General features: G+C 40.8%; 1 protein-coding gene across 2 annotated transcripts in view; it reads left to right on the forward strand.

Moving 5' to 3' along the window:
* The first annotated feature begins 356 nt into the window (after positions 1–356).
* KDM5A (lysine demethylase 5A) overlaps positions 357–18,200 on the forward strand; it is a 47,722-nt gene continuing 29,878 nt past the window's right edge. The window contains exons 1-10 of one of the 2 annotated variants that reach the window (XM_068661230.1): positions 357–844; positions 2,611–2,688; positions 3,770–3,892; positions 4,672–4,842; positions 5,692–5,826; positions 10,998–11,103; positions 11,646–11,734; positions 14,756–14,914; positions 16,489–16,608; positions 17,739–17,897. In XM_068661230.1, the coding sequence (XP_068517331.1) occupies positions 677–844; positions 2,611–2,688; positions 3,770–3,892; positions 4,672–4,842; positions 5,692–5,826; positions 10,998–11,103; positions 11,646–11,734; positions 14,756–14,914; positions 16,489–16,608; positions 17,739–17,897 (1,308 nt within the window). In that variant the 5' untranslated portion in view covers positions 357–676. The remainder of the gene's footprint in view (positions 845–2,610; positions 2,689–3,769; positions 3,893–4,671; positions 4,843–5,691; positions 5,827–10,997; positions 11,104–11,645; positions 11,735–14,755; positions 14,915–16,488; positions 16,609–17,738; positions 17,898–18,200) is intronic. The other variant, XM_068661229.1, reaches the window with a different exon arrangement.

Genomic DNA, 18,200 nt, shown 5'->3' on the forward strand with positions numbered 1-18,200 from the left:
CCCCTCACAGCCCCTCCCCCCCCGGCCGCCTGAGGGGGCGTGGCCTGGCGGGCGGGGGCGTGGCCTGCATGCGGGGGGCGTGGCCAGGCCGTTCCCTGCCGCCGTGCCCAGACAATGGGCCGAGCCGGCCCCTCGGCACCGGAAGCGGATGGCCCAGCTCCCCTCACGCATTCCTCCGCGCCGGAAGTCGGCGATAGCGGCCCCCTCCCTGCCTCCTCCCCGCTCCCCGCAGCCGGTTTCGGTTCGGGCTCTCCCCTCCCGCTCCCCCTCCCCGCCCCCTCGGGGAAGCGGCCGAGCCCCGGGAGCTGAGGGGCGGGCGCGGCGGAGGGACTACTTTTCCTCGCGGAAGCCTACTTTTTCCTCTTCCTCCTCCTTCCGGGTGGGAGTGCCGGCGCACTCCGCGTCACTTCCGGCGGGCTGGAAGGCGACCGAGAGGGGCTGCGGCGGGGGGAGGCGGCCCCGGGGGACGGGGCCACGACGCCGCCGCCGCCGCCTTCGCCCGGCAGGAGCCGCCCCCCCGCCCCGCCTCCGCTGCCCCGCCGCCCGGGGATGCGCCCCGGCCCCCCGCACAGCCCCTGAGGGCCGCCCCCGGCCCCAGCCCCAGGCAGCGGCGCTTCCCCTCCCTTCCCTTCCCTTCCCTTATCCCCCCCCCCCCCAGCCCCAGCCCTCAGCGGCCATGTCGGGGCCCGGCGGCGGGGCGCGCTACGCCGCCGAGTTCGTGCCCCCCCCCGAGTGCCCCGTGTTCGAGCCCAGCTGGGAGGAGTTCAGCGACCCCCTGGGCTTCATCGGCCGCATCCGCGGCCTGGCCGAGAAAACCGGCATCTGCAAGATCCGGCCCCCCAAGGTACCGCCCGCCGGGCAAGGGGCAGGGCGCGGGGAGCCCCTCGGGCAGCCCCCCCCCCTCGAGGGGCTTCGTGGCCCTGCCGGGGGGCCTGTGCGGGGCTCCGCTGCCCGGCTCTGTCTGTAGGATGCTTTGGAGGAGGTGGTGGGGGTGTAGGGCACGGGTGTAGGTGCCCTGCGGCTCGGTGCTCTGCTCCCTTTAAAAGGCAAAAAAAAAAAAAAAAAACTGCAGCGGTGCTGGGGGAGGAATGAGGCGTTTGCGCTGGGAGGAGGAGGAGGGTGTTTGGTGTAAATGGGTCATTGTTTATAAACACAGGCTTCGAGCTGTTAGTGGAGGTGCGGCCGGCCCGTGGATGCGCAGGATTTGCATGTTTATGCTTGGTAGCAGAGAAGGTAAAGCTTGGTATCGCCTCTGCCTCGGTGCACAAGCCATTATTTCATGGTGACTTGCCCTGCGAGCCGGTAAAGCGTTTAGGCAAGAACATCAGGCAACACGGGAGAAGGCAGCCAGAGCCCTTCGTAATTAAAGTACAAACAACCCTAAAATATAGCCATAAAACAGGAGATTGAAAACAGCAAAGGAGAGAGAAACAGAACGCTGGAAGAAAGAGCAAAGAACAGCTTGTTATGGGGGCTGCTGATTGGATTTCATGATCCTTCCTCTCCTGCCTTCTCCGTGTTGCTGGAACCCGTTTCGTTGCTTTGATGACACGGTAAAAACTTGACCTCCGAGTCAAGTTTAGAAAGGGGCTGCCCCTTCTAAAATAAGCAGAAAGGCTTAGGTTGGGAGGCCACAAGAAACCGAGCCAGATGCTGTTCATTGAGAATAACTGGAACTTTCCTCGCCGCTGAACGCAGCCGTGCTGCTTCCCCGGGGTTGCCCAGCCATTTGCGCTGCAGCGTCCTGCTGGAGGCGTGCGGCGGGTTGATTTGCGACCTGCAAGGAGGACTAAATCAGCCAGTGTTTACCATCCTGGCTGATTTGTTATTCTTTGCCGTTATTTGGAGCTGTAAATGTTTTACAGTTGTACTTGGGGCCTTTATTTTCTGCAGCAGCGCAGATAATACGTGCTTAGCGTGGCTTGGCCATCTGGATTGTTGTGTCCTTCCTCTTGTTGTATTTATTGCCCGGTGGGCTATCACCATAAATTAAGCTTTCTTAAAAGGGACTAAAGAGCTGAATTGTACTTGTTCTGATGTCAGAGCACAGTTTTGAGAGATGGGGCTGGGAGGCACATGCGATTGAACCAGCGACTGACTGTTCAGAATGGCGTTATTTAGGATTGTGTTTCTGTTAAAACCCTGGACTCCTGACTGGTAGCTATTATCTCTATTGAAATATGACTGGAGACAAAGAGGAAAAAAAGTTAGATGCCTAATAACATCCTTCATTTGGTGTTTGCCGCTGTTGACAGTGAGAATTTCGCGTTGTGTAGGAAATATAAAACTTCATTTCTTTTAAGTAAATAAATGCCAATGAGCAACAGGATCTCTCATACGTGAGCTCAGTATGAGGTAGGTCATACTGAAATGCTTTACGCCTTATTTTCTTTTTAACTTTGTGAGGATCTCTTCCTGCAGAATTTTCGTTAGATGAAAGAACAATATTTTAAAAACATGATAATGGCATAAAAGTAGAAGATGATATTACAAACTGTAGTGAAACTCGTTTACTAGTAGGAGCTTGTTTATTCAAGTGATTACTAGGGCTTTTGTGCGTTTTTTTGGCGAAGTTTCTTTACACATTGAAATGTCTTTCTCTCTTTTTAGGACTGGCAGCCTCCATTTGCCTGTGAAGTACAAAGTTTTCGTTTCACTCCACGAATTCAGCGCCTGAATGAGCTGGAGGTGAGCTTTTCCACTGTTGATACAATTTTGTGTTTGCGCTGAAAGCTGTAGGTCTCTTTGCTCGAGATTTGCATCTTGGCAGGTTTCTGGATGGAGAGACTTTAGAAACCCATAGACCACATCAATGTTTATACTTGGCAGTGGCAGACTTCATATAAAATAACTCTCCATGGCTTTGAGAAATGTCTGGTTTTTATTTTATTACCCAAAATAACCACAAGAGTCTTTCACATTCAACTGCAAATGTCTCAAATGAATGTCAATTACCATGTTGTGTAGTAAGAGCAGCCAGTGTCTAGCCTTCAGTGCTCCACAGGCGATGTTTTATTTATTTTTCTTAAAATGTTTACTGCTGTTGTGAAGCCCCTGGTGTATATTCAACCTTATATTCAACTATCGTGATAATGCCTCTTCAGCATTAAAATTAACTGCTTTGTTTTTATAGGGCTGGTTATGCTTGGTTAATTTTACGTTTCAGAAATGTACGGGAGCTTTTTTGAAAGCAGTGTGAGTCCCGTTCTGTCCTGGTTTTCCTTTTCCCTACAGCATTTCTCAAAGCCTTGCTCTGTTCATATACCAAAACGTCACGTATCATTTGGCTTGTAAATGGGTCTCCTTATGGAAAGTGATTTGAGTACTCCAAAAATACTCAAGGGAGGAGGTCCTTCTGCATGGTGAAGGCATACAGAAAAGCTGTTTCTAACCCCCCTTACCCTCATAGGCTTTATTAATTGCTCTTAGGTTTCTCCCTGGAATGCTGATTTATTTATTTATTTATTTATTTATTTTACAAGTAGGCATTTTGGTTTCAAAATGAGAAATTGTTAGGTAGGAATTTGGCTTATGGGATCTTAAATGCAGAGAACAAAAATGTGTAATTTTATGTTTATAAAGATCCTTCATCTTACTAATATTTTTATTTCTACTTTTTTTTTTTCTTACATATGAAATACTTGGCCTGCCAAGTTGCACTTTGAAAATGTAAACACTATAAAAACTTACGATGTGTTTTCCCAGGACTATAAGGTACTGTCATGCTTGTTTTGGGACACATGCATTTGTCTTCTGTTACTGATTGCAGGCAATGACAAGAGTGAAGCTGGACTTCTTGGATCAGTTAGCAAAATTTTGGGAACTTCAAGGGTCCAATTTAAAAATCCCTGTGGTGGAGAGAAAAATACTGGATCTCTATGGTCTGAGCAAGGTGAGCAAGCAGTTGCTGGATTTGGTCAGACAGACTTTGTTTTCCATTCTAGCTTGGGAAGCCAAGTAACAGGGAGGGCTTGTTTTATGGCATTAATCTCAACGTGAAGATTAAATCTCATTGGGGAAAAAAAAACATAGTGAAAGAAACTTTATAAATCACAAGGTTGTGACAGATGTGTCAAGTATATTTACATCAGCTGTCTTCAGTTGGATTGTATACAGCTCATATTTGCCTTGAACTGTAGTGCTTGAACATCCTGCTGTCGGTCTGCTGTTTGCCTTTGGCCTCTTTCATGTATGGCAGAGCTGCAGGAGCTTGAGGTGGTCTCTGAGAAGGTAGTAGAGATTTTCCACGTGATGTAAATGTGCATCTTTGAGAGTTTGTGTTGTAACTTCTGGAACAATTGTTTTAATCTGTTTCCAGTAAAGCCTATGCTAAAGGCTGGCTAAAAATTTTATGCTGCTATCGTTATGTCTGATATGTTGTTTCTCCAGATTTGCACAAAAATAAAAAGCCTTTGCTGGAGGTGGCCATTGCCCTGGCAAAATGTACGTACTGCTATAAACTTGCCTTCTAGGGAAGGATCATGAATATAAAGAGGTAGATTTCTTTAGCAAGGTGAGGAACTTAGATATGGAAGTTGTAGCATTTCTTTGCTAAAGCACCGGTTTCCATTCCCCTGTCAAGACTTCTTCCTCTTTGATATGCAGAAATGTAAAGATGTGGTTAGAGCAGCTCAAAGCCCTTAACTTTTTTTTTTTTTTTTTATGTTTCAGATTGTTGCCAGCAAAGGAGGCTTTGAAGTAGTCACTAAAGAGAAGAAATGGTCTAAAGTGGCAAGTCGGCTTGGCTACCTGCCAGGAAAAGGCACGGGGTCGTTACTCAAGTCTCATTATGAACGGATCCTGTACCCCTATGAGCTCTTCCAGTCTGGCGTCAGCCTTATGGTGAGGCACTTCTTTTCCAGGGTGTAAAGATGGGATCCAAACTGCCCCTAGAATGCTGTTTGTTACTGCACATGGCCTACATTTTTAGAAGCTGCAGCTCTGTAGACAGACACACAGCTGCCCTCATGCTTACTTGTGACAGAATAGTTCCAGAAATTGTAACGTGACCTTGTGTAGTTATTTTTCTGGTTGCAGTTTCTTTATAAGGCTGGAGCCAACCCCACTGATAAGGAAAATAGGGCAGAAGATGACAACTGATCAGAAAGATGTCTTTACCTCTCTTGATAAACTGGTGGCTGAGATTCAAAAAATCATGGAATGGTTTGCGTTGGAAGGGGCCTAAAGACCCTCCAGTCACACCCCCTCTGCCCTGGGACACCTCCCACCAGCCCAGGTTGCCCAAAGCTGTGTCCAGCCTGGCCTTGGACACTTCCAGGGATGAGGCAGCCACAGCTTCTGTGGGCAGCCTGTTCCAGTGCCTCACCACCTTTATTGGAAATAACTTCTTCTTTTTCTTCTAAATCTTCCCTGTTTTAGTTTAAAATTATTATACCTTGTCCTTAGTACTACACTCCCTGATAGCCTCCCCATCTTTCTTGTAGGTCCCTTTAAGTACTGGAAATCCAATTCCCTGCAGCCTAGTCTTCTGGGCTAAGCAAACCACAACCTTCTCAGCCTTTCTTCATAAGAGAAGGGTGCCTGGACTAATTGCCCCTTGTACAAATGGCACGTGGGATGTGATTTCACAGATTGGCCTGTTTCTAAACAAAGTGAATTGTCACAGCCAGTGGAACGATCAGCGCTGCCTGCTCAATCACCCTGGTGTCCTTTTGTGCTCTGATCCTCTAGGGCATCCAAAAGCCAAACTTGGACCTTAAGGAAAAAGTCGAGGCTGAGGACCTGAGCTCAGATGCCCAGGCTTCCCCAAAGCAAGGCTCAAGAATGAACGTCGTGCTGAAGAGAACCAGGCGTGTCAAGTCCCAGGTACCCCTCTTGCTTGGCTCTTCCAGACAGAATGCTTATTCCTTGCACCAGCAGAGCAGCACTGGAAGTGCATCAACAGGTTGCCTGTGGGAGCCTGCTCAAAAGTGCCATGAAGAAACAGTCTTTGCTTAATAAAAATGCAGTGGAAGATGTCTCTCTGAGGCTGGGTTTTCTTCTGGTAGATGTGCTTTTTACTGAAAAACATCTAAAAGATGCTTTCTGTTTAGTTACAAGTAGGCTATGTACCTTGGTAGTGTGCGTGCAAATGAAGCAGATAAAAAGCCATTTGTGAAATGATGTTGAAGCTTATGCTTGTGCAAAGTTTGACACTTCTTTATTGTTTTCTTAATATGTCCTTTAGCTATCTGACTGTAATTGTGTGTACGTAACTCTGTTAATTGTGGAAATTAACAGTGTGATGCTTGGGACTAACCATTTTTGTGAAGAAATGAACTGGGTGGGAGGGTGGGTGCTCAGTGATGGCATGCAAATTCCACAGGCTTTCTACTGAGAGTTGGTTCCTCTTCATCTGCATTACCAGTATTACAGGAGCATCTGTTAATCCTCTAGGTGATACTAAATCCTGGGAGCACCCCCCAATGTCTCAATTCCAATGAAATGACTGCCACTTTAAATGCTACATGTTTGGAAGCAGTCTTGGAGGCTTATGCTGACAGCTCCATTCCTTTTATTGCACTGTTTAAAGCAGGCCTTCACCTTTTCACAAAGACTGCTGTTGCAGGCAGCATCCGAAGCTTTTTCAGATCAGCTCTAGTGGCTCCCTGCTGGCCAGTTGGTGGAACATGGGTGAAAGGTGGATTTACATGTAACATTCTTACTCCTTGCTTCATGCTGTTCTAGACTTGGTTTAAACACCATGATGTCTTATCAAATGCTGTTTTTACAGATTTATTTTTTCTTGTCACTGAGATTTTTTGAGCGTCCTTTATAAACTTTCATGTTTTTCTCTGACATCATGGCTGACTCAGACAAAATTGTCCCTTTTAGCCTGTTCCATCTACTAACCGACACTGACTTGACCTTATTTATTGCAAACATAAAACAGTGCCTCATGCAAGCAGTCCCAGGCTGTGATCTTACCAGATCTCTCCACTCCTGTATTGTCAGCGAGCCGCCCAGGAAAACAGAATGGTGCAGGAGCTGCAGCAGCCATTCATTAGGTGGAATTTGGCTTTGGATTTGACCCAATCTTCTAGGATAATACCATGTAGGAGGAAAGAGGTCACACTAGCATAAAAGCATTATGAAGTTATTAATGTCCCGTGGGATCTTTTCTCCTGCTGATTTTAGTATAATGATGATACCTCTCATTTCTCATTGGAAAAATCCTTCTGGGGTGATCCTGGTACAGCACATTTCACTTAATGGTGTTGCATTTCAGAAGTGAGAGAGAGGATTTTTACTGGGATGATCTGCAAAAAGTCAGCATATATATATATATATATATATATATATATATATTTAAATGCCTTTTAAAAGGCCATCAGCCACATTATCATTTAAGCATTACAGTTACTAAAATAGGTAGAACGAGTTCTTAAATACAGGAAAAACTCAGCCTACTCATGTAGCTTCCACCACAATCAAGAAATACTTCTTTGGCTATGTATAAATATGTAAAATCAACTCTGGAACTGTATTTAGAAATAGAAATTTGTCCTCAGTTGCCCCAAACCGTAGAGGCGTAGATATCTGGGGAATGCTTAGAAACTGTTCAAGATTTCAGTGTAGCTCACTCTGGGCACTGCTCTTTATGTTGTTTGAAGTGCATACCTGGAATTTTACCAGAGGTTATTTCAATAGTCTTCAGAGCAAAGACTAAAAACAATGTAAAAAAACAACAACAAAAACCACCAACAACCTGGTAAATAAATGCCATTTTATTGCTAACTACACTGAACAGTGCATCTCAGAAGACTTTTTTTTCTCAGAAGACTGTCTTTTTGCATGTGAATTGGAAACGAGTAAGAAAGCATAATCATAGAATATCCCAAGTTGGAAGGGACCCATAAGGATCACCGAGTCCAACTCCCGGCACCACACAGGTCTACCCAAAATTTTAGACCATGTGACTAAGTGCACAGTCCAAACACTTAAACTCCGCCAGGCTTGGTGTAGTGACTACTTCCCTGGGAAGCCTGTTCCAGTGTGCGACCACCCTCTTGGTGAAGAACCTCTTCCTGATGTCCAGCCTAAGCCTCCCCTGCCTCAGCTTGACACCATTCTCATGTGTCCTATTACTATATAAATATCACTTTAATAATAATATTTTATATTACTATAAAGATAGTAACTGGAGATTACTGAAATAAACAGGGATCTTCAGTAGTAGGAGATGGCACATTTTAGAAAAGCAATTTTTTTATTTTTTTAAAGCAAAAAATGAAAATAGGGAATGACAATTCTCCTTTGTGGAAGGAGGCATTTTATTTCCAAAGAGAAAGAGGACAATTTAGGTATGAGGCATTCTGTTCAAAAATAAATGGAATGCTTCATTCTTTTTCTCCTGAAGAAAGCTATTAAATAAAATGTGGAGAAGGGCAACTGAAATACTTATGAAAGGCTTGTAAAGATACAAACAACAAAAATAAAAAGGCAAATTCAGATTGGGACAGGGGAGTATCCTTCAAGATAAGTTAAATTTAAGGGAATCTTACGGGGAAAAAATCTTCACAAGCTATCTTTTAGGATGTATTTTAACTGGCAAGGGATTTGTCTAATGAGGTTACATCATGATGAGTTCTGGTAAGGAAATGCAGTGCTGGAAGAAAAAGATAATTAAGTGCTGTCTGGTCAAATATGATCAATTTGGATAAATAATAAGGATATTAATATCCAAGCAAGTTTGGGAAAAACTAAAAACAATTGTGGATGGTTTTAGAATAACAATAAAGTGAAATTTCTTTTTTTTTTTTTTTAATTTGAGAGATCTATTCAATGGCAATAATTAAGTAAAGCAAAAGAACTCTGGGAGATGCTGACAAATGGGCAAAGCACACACATTTGAATACTTGTTTGCAACTGTTCTCATCATTTTATGTGATTTGCCCTTATACAAGAAAAGCCTTTGTATTGTGTTTTCTGTTGAGAAAGTAAAAGAAAGATATCTTCATCAAGCACCCTTCAGGAAAAAGAATTTCGATTTAATTGAGTTAATTTTGCTTTTCATTTTACAAAAAACACTAATGCAAGAACATGAAGTTTTGTACTATTAATAACGAAAAGATGGCAAGGAATGCAGAATATCTGTTTTTATGTACTCATGGTTTTGAATTGGGTGTTGTTATACTATTGTGAAGGATACCACGGAAAGACTCCTCAATAAGCCTTGTGAATGCTTTTGGTTTTCACAACTTACAATATCAACAGCCTTGCATTATTTGTAAGGTTATACAGGAATCTGTTTTTTAAAAAAATATGCTTATGTTCTAATATATAATCTTTTTTTTTTTTTTAATAGTATAATTTTTTTTGGCCTGAGCATGGATTATATCCACTTAGTTTTAGTGGAATCTACATAAATAATGTCAAAGGTGTTCTGAAAATATTATTTAGGCAATGCATTTTTAATCAAAGCTATAAAACTGAAGAGGATGGTAGAACATCGGTGATTTACTTTTAGTAAATATAATAGTCAAATTATTTTTTGGGTGTCATTGAGAAATTTAAGTCACAATAGCAGAAGGGATATTTTGGAGATTATTAATAAATGTTGCTCAAGTGATGGAAAATCATACTGTGATGAGATGTGTGATGTGGGTTGATTTGGTCAAGTTCTATTCATTGAGAAAACGGACAAAATACAAACAAATTTCAAATGGGAACAAGGAAGTCTCTAGGTTGTAGGCTTTTCCATACAGTAAAAATAAATCTGTGTTTCCTTATGACTTGTTAGCCAAATACTGAAGAGTTTAAGAGGAAAAATTTGCTAGCTGGGGTGCAATTTCAGAGTGGACTTAACAAACAAATAATAAATAAATAAATAAATAAATATATATATATAAAACCTGAAAATAATAGTAACGTTGAATTCATAAATATTCAAAATAAGAATATTAGCGATAATCACTTTGGCAAGATTGAATACACAGTTCAGTGGGAACAGGGCCTCTAAATATCGCTGAAATTTCCCTGGGTAATAATGACTAGGAAAAGAGATTTCTTTCAGTGTGTTCTGGCAACAGAAAACAACAACTGATTAAATGGAAATGGATCTACTTCCAGCTTTTCTAAAAGTACATTTGAATTTCTTATTTTAAGCACTTTCTGAGAGAGGACTTTTTGGTTGTTTTGATTGAAAACTGTGAATGTTTCTCTCCCCATTTGTCATATGGGACAAATAATGTCTCAATTCTGTGAAAAATAACACGAAATAACACGAAATAAAGTAGGTTATGTGAAGATAGCCACTTCAGAATTAGACACCGATCTTCTAAATTGATAGATTTGCTGAGATCTTTTAAGATCAGCTAATTTCAGGAGGAAGATTGTGAATGGTGACAATTTGGTGGCTTCACCAGTCTTAGAAAGGGTTTTCAACATGCAAGGCGACAACATAAATACAAATACCAAGGTGATTGTGTTGTAGATAAAACCAGCAAATTGAGGTTCTTTGTGCTGCTAGGTTAGCAGATGTGATGTGGGAGAATGAGATTGATTGTTAATGGGGGCAGGAAGAAGTTCACTTGAACGGAATGCTTCAGGAATGCTACAGGTCCCTGGAGGTGTGTCATCTAACTTAATAGGTCTTTTCATCTCTGATTTTGAGGTTGCAAAGGTACAGAGAGTAGCTGTGATCTCAGTTATAGCTTGCCATCATGAGTAAACCCAGGAAATAGATTGGAACTTAGTGCCATATGTCTATTCAAGGAAGCATATAAAAACTCTTGTTGAAACATGATTTGTGTTCCCTTCCAAGCACTTCGTGGTATTATGGCAGTCTTGGAGGGATAAAAATGCTGCCTTTTACTCCATCTGCATTCACTCGTTGGCTTTAGGAAAAGAAAATCATGTCTTTTCATGCCTCTGTTGCCTTTTGTTTGAAGAGCTGATGTTGGGTGTTACGAGATTGAAAAATAAGCAAATGACGGGGAGAGCTGGAGGAGAAGCATTGTTAGTTTGTGCTGATGTGGTCTTATTTTTATTTTTAGGCGGAGACAGGAGAGATGAGTAGAAATACTGAACTCAAGAAGCTGCAGATCTTTGGAGCTGGACCCAAGATGATGGGACTGGCGTTGGGAGCAAAGGATAAAGAGGGTAATTAAATATTGGGCTCATTGCTTTGTAAAGTAGTAAGGCTATTAAATCTTTCTGCATGTCTCCAGAGACAACATTAAGAAGTAAGCAAATCATTGTAACTGGAAAAAAAAAGCCACGTATTTTAGATTTTAATTCATGAGAAAGATTTACAGGGTGCTTCATGTAACTTGGCAAAGTTTCATCTCTTTATGTACTACAGAGTAACCATAACAATTAAGCAGCTGTTGCATGAACTGAATGACTGAAAGGGAAAACAGGATTTGATGATTCTGAAACTGATCCCACCAGCTAAGTGCACAAATTATGAGTGTAATTCACTCTGTTTTGTCAGGCAATTGGGATGAACAGGGAGGTTAAGCAAAATATATGTTCCTAATCCCTGTTTAGGTGGTGAGGTTACAGCAAGGCATTTTGTCTTTCTGTGGACCATCGGGTACTTTCTGATCTGAAAGGCAGGACACCCAACTGGACACCTGTGGGTTTTTTTTGCAAGTTGTGTCATGTGGTATTAATAACATTTAACTTTATTTTACTTAAAGATGAGGTGACACGAAGACGCAAGGGAACCAGATCAGAAGCATTTGGAATGCAGATGAGGCAACGCAAAGGAACTCTTTCTGTCAACTTTGTAAGTTTGATTCTATTACTGTGGTTTCAGATAATAAAAAAATCCTCGATTTACTGTTTTTTTCCCCCCTGAAAATGCCTCTCATATAAATAAGTGGATGGACACTGCCACATATGATACAGCTAGTGTGGAAAAAATGAACAGTATTTTGGAAGGTAATTTATGCATAGGTTTTAGTTTTAATCTTCCAGACAGGAAGGGTATTTCAACATGAAGGTACTTGCTGATTACAGGTTTGAAGACTTCCTTTGCTGTGCACTTCTTGCATGTCTTCAGCAGCTCGATTGCAAATTGAGCTCCCCTTTGTGGAGCAATAATACAGCTTCTCTTCCATCAAACATGTGTGATGCGCTCCAGTATTTTGATATTAGCACTTTTAGCTGTTTTTATCTTGTCTTTGCTGTTTTGAGTTTAAACTAGTCATTATATAAGTCGGTGCAGGAGGAAATGAGGAGAGAACCCAAGGGGAAAAATGAAATGTTAAGCTCTCTGATGTTTGACCATGGAAGAGTAGTGTATTGCTGTTCTTAATATTTTTAGTAGCACGATACTTTTCAGTTTTAGTGCAATAATTTAGCATGTCCACACAACAGTGAATGAAGACGTGCTTTTAATGTCTTAAGAAATAAACTCATTCACTAAGAATTTAGCTGTTTTTTTTCTCAGCCCAAAAACACTTACAAAAGTTTATTTTAAGTTAGACCATGGAAGGCCAAGGCAGCCAGAAGTCTCCAGTAATCATATTTTTATATGTGAAAATGCCTTCTGGGGAAGAAAATGTGGGAGAAGTTGGACACTTAAACAGATCATTGTGCCATTGTAACTAAGTTAAGAGACTTGAATTTTCTTTTAAACTGTGTTACTACTGAGTAGATGGTATTCCTAAGCAGTGTAAGTATTGCAACCATTTTGTTAAAGTATGCTTTCATTTAGAAATATTTTATCCAGCATCTGTTTCTGTATAGAAGACTATATTTGTATACGTTCTGTTTATTCCTGTCTAAAAGAGAAAATGGAAATACTGTAGCAACAGAACTGCTATTTTGGAACTGAATTCCTCTAACTAGAGTCTTCTGAAATACTGTGACTTAGTACCATTTGGTTCCATGCCTTTTTTTTTTTTTTTTTAATGTGATGAGAGACCTTCAAGGAAAGCAGTTTTGAAGTGCACAGGTGATACATTAGCCTTATATAACTTGTCTGAAAAATACTGTGCTGCAGTTTTGTTTATACTTCTCCCTCATCCATCTATGCTTTTGTGAGAGGCAATAAATAACATATACCTTTTTTCTTTTTATCCTCTCCTCCCCCCTTCTGAAATCTATAATCATATATCATTATAGTCTTACTGTGTTTTAATTCCATGGCTAGGAGGCTTACTTGTGGTTACTGTGTAACCACAGGTCTGCATTTTGTGAATACGTGTTTCAAGGCAGTCTTTGTGTTTGACAAATCATCACTAGGGTTAACAAAAAGTTACGTTAGTTCATATGAATTTTGAGGGAAGAAGGTGTTAGCAGCAGCAGGTAATGTTCAACTAGTGAATATCTTAGGATAGCCTCCTATTAAAACTGCCATTTTAATGCATTTTTAGTTTTGGGATGAGAACCTGGAAATGTTAGATAGGTTGCTAAGGTACCTTTCTCCCTTTTATATACCTGCAAGGCAAGTAACTAGTTATTTGTTAACTCGTTTAAGATAGATGTGATCTTCCATATTCAGGTGGTCTTTTTTGGTCTTAAAAAGGGGAAAATGCTGAGTTTCTTGATACAGCTGCATTATTTTCTAACATTGTTTCTTAAGATAGTTATTAAGCAATCTTCCCCTAGAGAAGTTTGTTATTGCATAGATAGGAAGTTGCATGCTTAACTAGGCTGGCATAACTCAGATGGGGTTGTTCTCATGTGTTTGACATAACTCTGTGAGTTTAATGACCTGAAAAGCATGTTTTTATGACAGCCTGACCAGAAAGAAAACATGACAAATCCCTCCTAGCCCCCCCCAAACTAAACCCACCCCTTCTGGAGGATTTTTAGCCGTGGGAGGAAAATACACAGAACCTGAGTTGCTCAGTGACTGTGAGAGTAGTAGTGGCAGAACTTGGAATTTAGAGAATTTAGCAGAATTTAGTGTTATTTGTAAAGTTCGTATTATTGTTAGATGCTTATATTGAAGATATTTTTTTAGTTGTGGTAAAGCAATACACAATTTCTACATTTAGATTCCATCACAGATCTTTGGTTCTGTATTAAATGTTTAAATTAAAAGTCATTTGGACAGTGCATGAAGCAATAGCAGAGAAAATTTGAAACTTGATGACGTCCCTGAAACACATCTCCCAGTCAGTGTTGTTCTTGTTGAGAGGTGATCTTGGGCAGACTCCTGCTATTTTTTTCTCTGTTGTGTTGGGTTTAATACTTCTGTCATTTGGAATTTGTATCCTCTATTTTGGAGAAAGCAAGAAAGTGTTTCCTACCTTTATATCAGTTTCCTCCCCTTCCCTTTGGAATTTGATTTAAATGTGTAGGTTAGTTCTTGTGTCCTCTTTTCTTGTCCATTGCAAACATAATCACCGCTCTGTTGCAATTGATGGCATGGATATTTCTGAAACAGCACATGATTAAAGAATATCTCCAAAAACTGTCTGTAGTGATTTCACTTTGAATTGTTCTCAGTGCTTGAAGCTCAAAGAGAGGGAGAGCATGAAGTGTTAAAAAATGTAACCTACTGTTTTGCTACTGTTGTTTTGGGATAACAAGTGAGATGCTACTTTGAATTATCTAAAAAACAATTACCCAACTGAACTGGATAGTTATTTCCAGCAGCTATTTCCAGTTATTCTCCTCCACCCCGACTGAAGCACGATCAATTGTTATCAGTGCTTCTCAACAAACAGAGAAGGTTGTGTTGATGTTTATATTGAACTTCAGTATTACATCTTTTCTTTGTTAGGAAAAGGAAGGCAGGTTCTGGGTGAAAAAACTTTTATAACAACTTTTTTTTTTCTTCTTCTTTACGCAGGTTGACTTGTATGTTTGCTTGTTCTGTGGCAGAGGAAATAATGAAGACAAATTGCTACTATGCGATGGATGTGATGACAGCTATCACACCTTTTGCTTGATTCCTCCTTTACCTGACGTACCTAAAGGTGATTGGAGGTGTCCAAAGTGTGTTGCAGAGGTATGGCTGAAGAACTACGTGAGCTTTTTATGTATGGTTGTGCTCCAGGAAACATCAGAAGAGCTGCAGTTCAGCTCTCATTGTTGTTCCATCTGAGTAGGAGCTGTAGTTTTGTTTGGAACTTTGTCAAGATACAAACTGTGAATCTCCAGCTGTTCTTGGCTGATGAGCTTTAAGGAGAGACAAATATTTCTTCCAGAGCCTGGGTATAACTTCTGTTTATGACATTGCCACATGAAAGCTAAAACTCTAGCCTTTATATTTTAAGAGTTGAAACTCAATTTGATGAGCTGGTAGCAGCGAATTAAGTGAAAATGAGGGTTGTGATAGGTGTTTCAGCACAGTGATGAGAGGTTTTCTAAGCAACAAAGTAATCAAAGCATGTGATTTGGGCATAGCAGGGAGCTTTGATTATTGAGAAGTCATTATGACATTGTTCAGAATAGCATGTTGCAGAAAGTGAAAGAACTAATTTAAAAACTAGCTATTTTAGGTCTTGTTTAGGCTCAGAAAGCAACTCAGAAAACTCCAAAAGTGGAAGCTAGTTTGAATTTCTTTGCTCAAAAAATACCATGTTCAAAGTGACGACTGATCAGCAGCCTAAAGGCAGCAAACATCAGTTTATTGGCTTGGTATTTGCCTTAAGAAAACAAATTTTTCAAGCTCAGAAGATAGATAGCTGTAGAATTCAGATGTAAAAAGCTTGCCATATCTAAAGCTGTAATTTTGTCACTGGCTTTAACTTTTTAAAAAAGACTATGTTTCTAGACCATGTTTTTTCCAGAAAGGGGCAGTAATACGTGCGCACTTATTTATATACTCATTTCCCTGAAGAAAAAGAAAGTGCTGATCTTGAATTCCTCTTTAGTCCGGTTTCATTATGACTAAACACTGACCATTAAGTCACTAACTTTTGTGCCATGTTAGTGCTCAAATACATCTTATATACATAAACACTGTGTGAAAAAAAGGCATTGTAGAAATGGATGGGAACAGGAGCAGAAACGTAAGTTGGTCTTTTTGGACTCTTGGTGTGACAGTGGCAGATTTGAAGATCTTGTCAGATGGACTCTGTGTTGTTAGATGTTACTAGTCAGCTGCTTTGGTACGTGTTGCATTGTTTTGATTTTCTTCTTCCTCCTTCTTACTTCCAATGTGCTAAATCAGCTGATGTTACGCTGTGTAAGACTGAAGCACTGGAAGGATTACTTCCTTTGCAGCTATTCTGCAGGTACTTGAATCCGGTGTGTCTAAGAAATGTCTTCAACACTAAATTCATCTTGTGCACAGTCACACTCTGCTGCTAGCAGAACCGATGATGACACTTAGCTTGGACAGGCAAGCAGGAGTGTATAGTGTTGGGGTTTACCACGTTACATTAGGTTCCGTACAATCAATTCTGCTCTGTTTCCATTGAGGTAGGACTTCCTCAGCTAAGAAGAACTCTCAGAACTGATAGCTTATTGTGTTTGCTAAGGACTCAGATGAACACTAGTGTGTTTTAGAGAAAAACAAGAAGTGTGACGGTCTACCATAATCTTCAGGGGACAATATTTTCATGTTCTGTCTCTTAGGAATGCAACAAACCCCGTGAGGCCTTTGGATTTGAACAAGCTGTCAGGGAATATACTCTCCAGAGCTTTGGTGAAATGGCTGATAACTTCAAGTCTGATTATTTCAACATGCCAGTCCACGTGAGTTTCAACTTTTGTTGTCATTCCTTGTAGGGGAAAAAGAAAAGATGTTTCAGCTGATCCTGAATTTCTGCTGAGGCATCTTAGGTTTGTATAAAGAGACACAGTAAGCTTCAAACATGTAAACAAATGATTTAGCTTTCTGGCATCTGGTCTTGCTTCAACTTCATTTCACCCTTTTCCTGTGATGGATAGATAGCTTTATTGCTTGAAGGGCTATACTCCATTTAATTTTTTTCCCTTTTTGATTATTTAAACCAAGTATAGGACTTTTATAGTTTGTCATAAGGGTCTTTCTCCCACCCTTTCTATGGCTTTTGTCTTGGTTTGGTTTATCAAAGGATTGCTTTTCTCCCTGTTACAGTCTTTCCTTGCAAGCAAGTCAATAAATAGACTGAGTCTGTCAATCCTTTGTGGGTTGTGGTTTGTGTGTTGTTCTGCACCTCAGCAGCATTTCCAAAACTGGCACATCTGTTTTGACACACCTTTGTTATTCCACTGTCACACATACTGCATGAAACACCAAGCTACTTCTTCTCAGCGTTCTTTGGTAATTTATGGGCAGCATTGTCAAAGCTTCCAGCTTTTAAGGACTTTGATTTATTGTATGGCTTTGGGACACTGAAAATAAGCTTTTTTTGTTATTTTGTTCTAACAAACTTCATAACTAAATGCTTACAAGTAGGGGGTTGTAATGAGATATATGAAGACTACACTCTTGAACACATTTATCTGAATTTTCTTGCTGTTATTCAGAGGTTTTGGTTATCCTCTGAAACAGTGTGGAATGCGCATGCTATTTATTCTGTTTGCTGCTTGGCTTCTGCTGGTTGTCTCTTCCCTTTTTGTCTGTCAAGAATTAACCTTTTTTTAGCTGCACCTCTGGTAACCTCATCTTTTTTGTTCATTCCACTCCTCATGGTGTGGCATTCTCTTTCTATTTCATTGCAGCTATTATTAGGGAATACAAACTAAACTGCTAAACTGTATGACACTGTAGAGATGGTGGCGTGAGGGGGAGTGGCCTTGGTATTTGGAGATACGTGGGGGATTCATAACAGTGTATTGCTTAAATAGTAGCTTTTAGGTTGGATCTTGTCTGCACATACCCTAACTTTTTTTGCTTTCAGATGGTTCCCACTGAGCTTGTGGAAAAGGAATTCTGGAGATTGGTGAGCAGCATAGAAGAAGATGTCATTGTAGAATATGGAGCTGATATATCATCCAAGGACTTTGGAAGTGGCTTTCCAGTGAAGGATGGCCGAAGAAAGTTGATGCCAGAGGAAGAGGTGAGGAACAGGAGATACAAACCGACCCCATTCTTTGCGCTACATAAAATTTCACAATAAGAATACAAGTCTGGAATCAATGTGGTTTTTATCATGAAAATTAATAAACTCTTGCTTACGCTTAACATTCTTTTTGAGCAGGGCATTTATCTGACAGTTTAGGTTCTTTTCCAGATGAGGTTGCTGATAGCTAGGCTGTTCGTCATGATTAAAGTCACACCTGTTTTACATCATTTAACAACTTGCGTATCTTTGCCTGTATTATGGGATATCCAAGTGTAAGGAAACTGATAAGATTTTCTT

This window comes from Anas acuta, chromosome 1, assembly GCF_963932015.1.
Source record: "Anas acuta chromosome 1, bAnaAcu1.1, whole genome shotgun sequence".
NCBI classification, from domain to species: domain Eukaryota; kingdom Metazoa; phylum Chordata; class Aves; order Anseriformes; family Anatidae; genus Anas; species Anas acuta.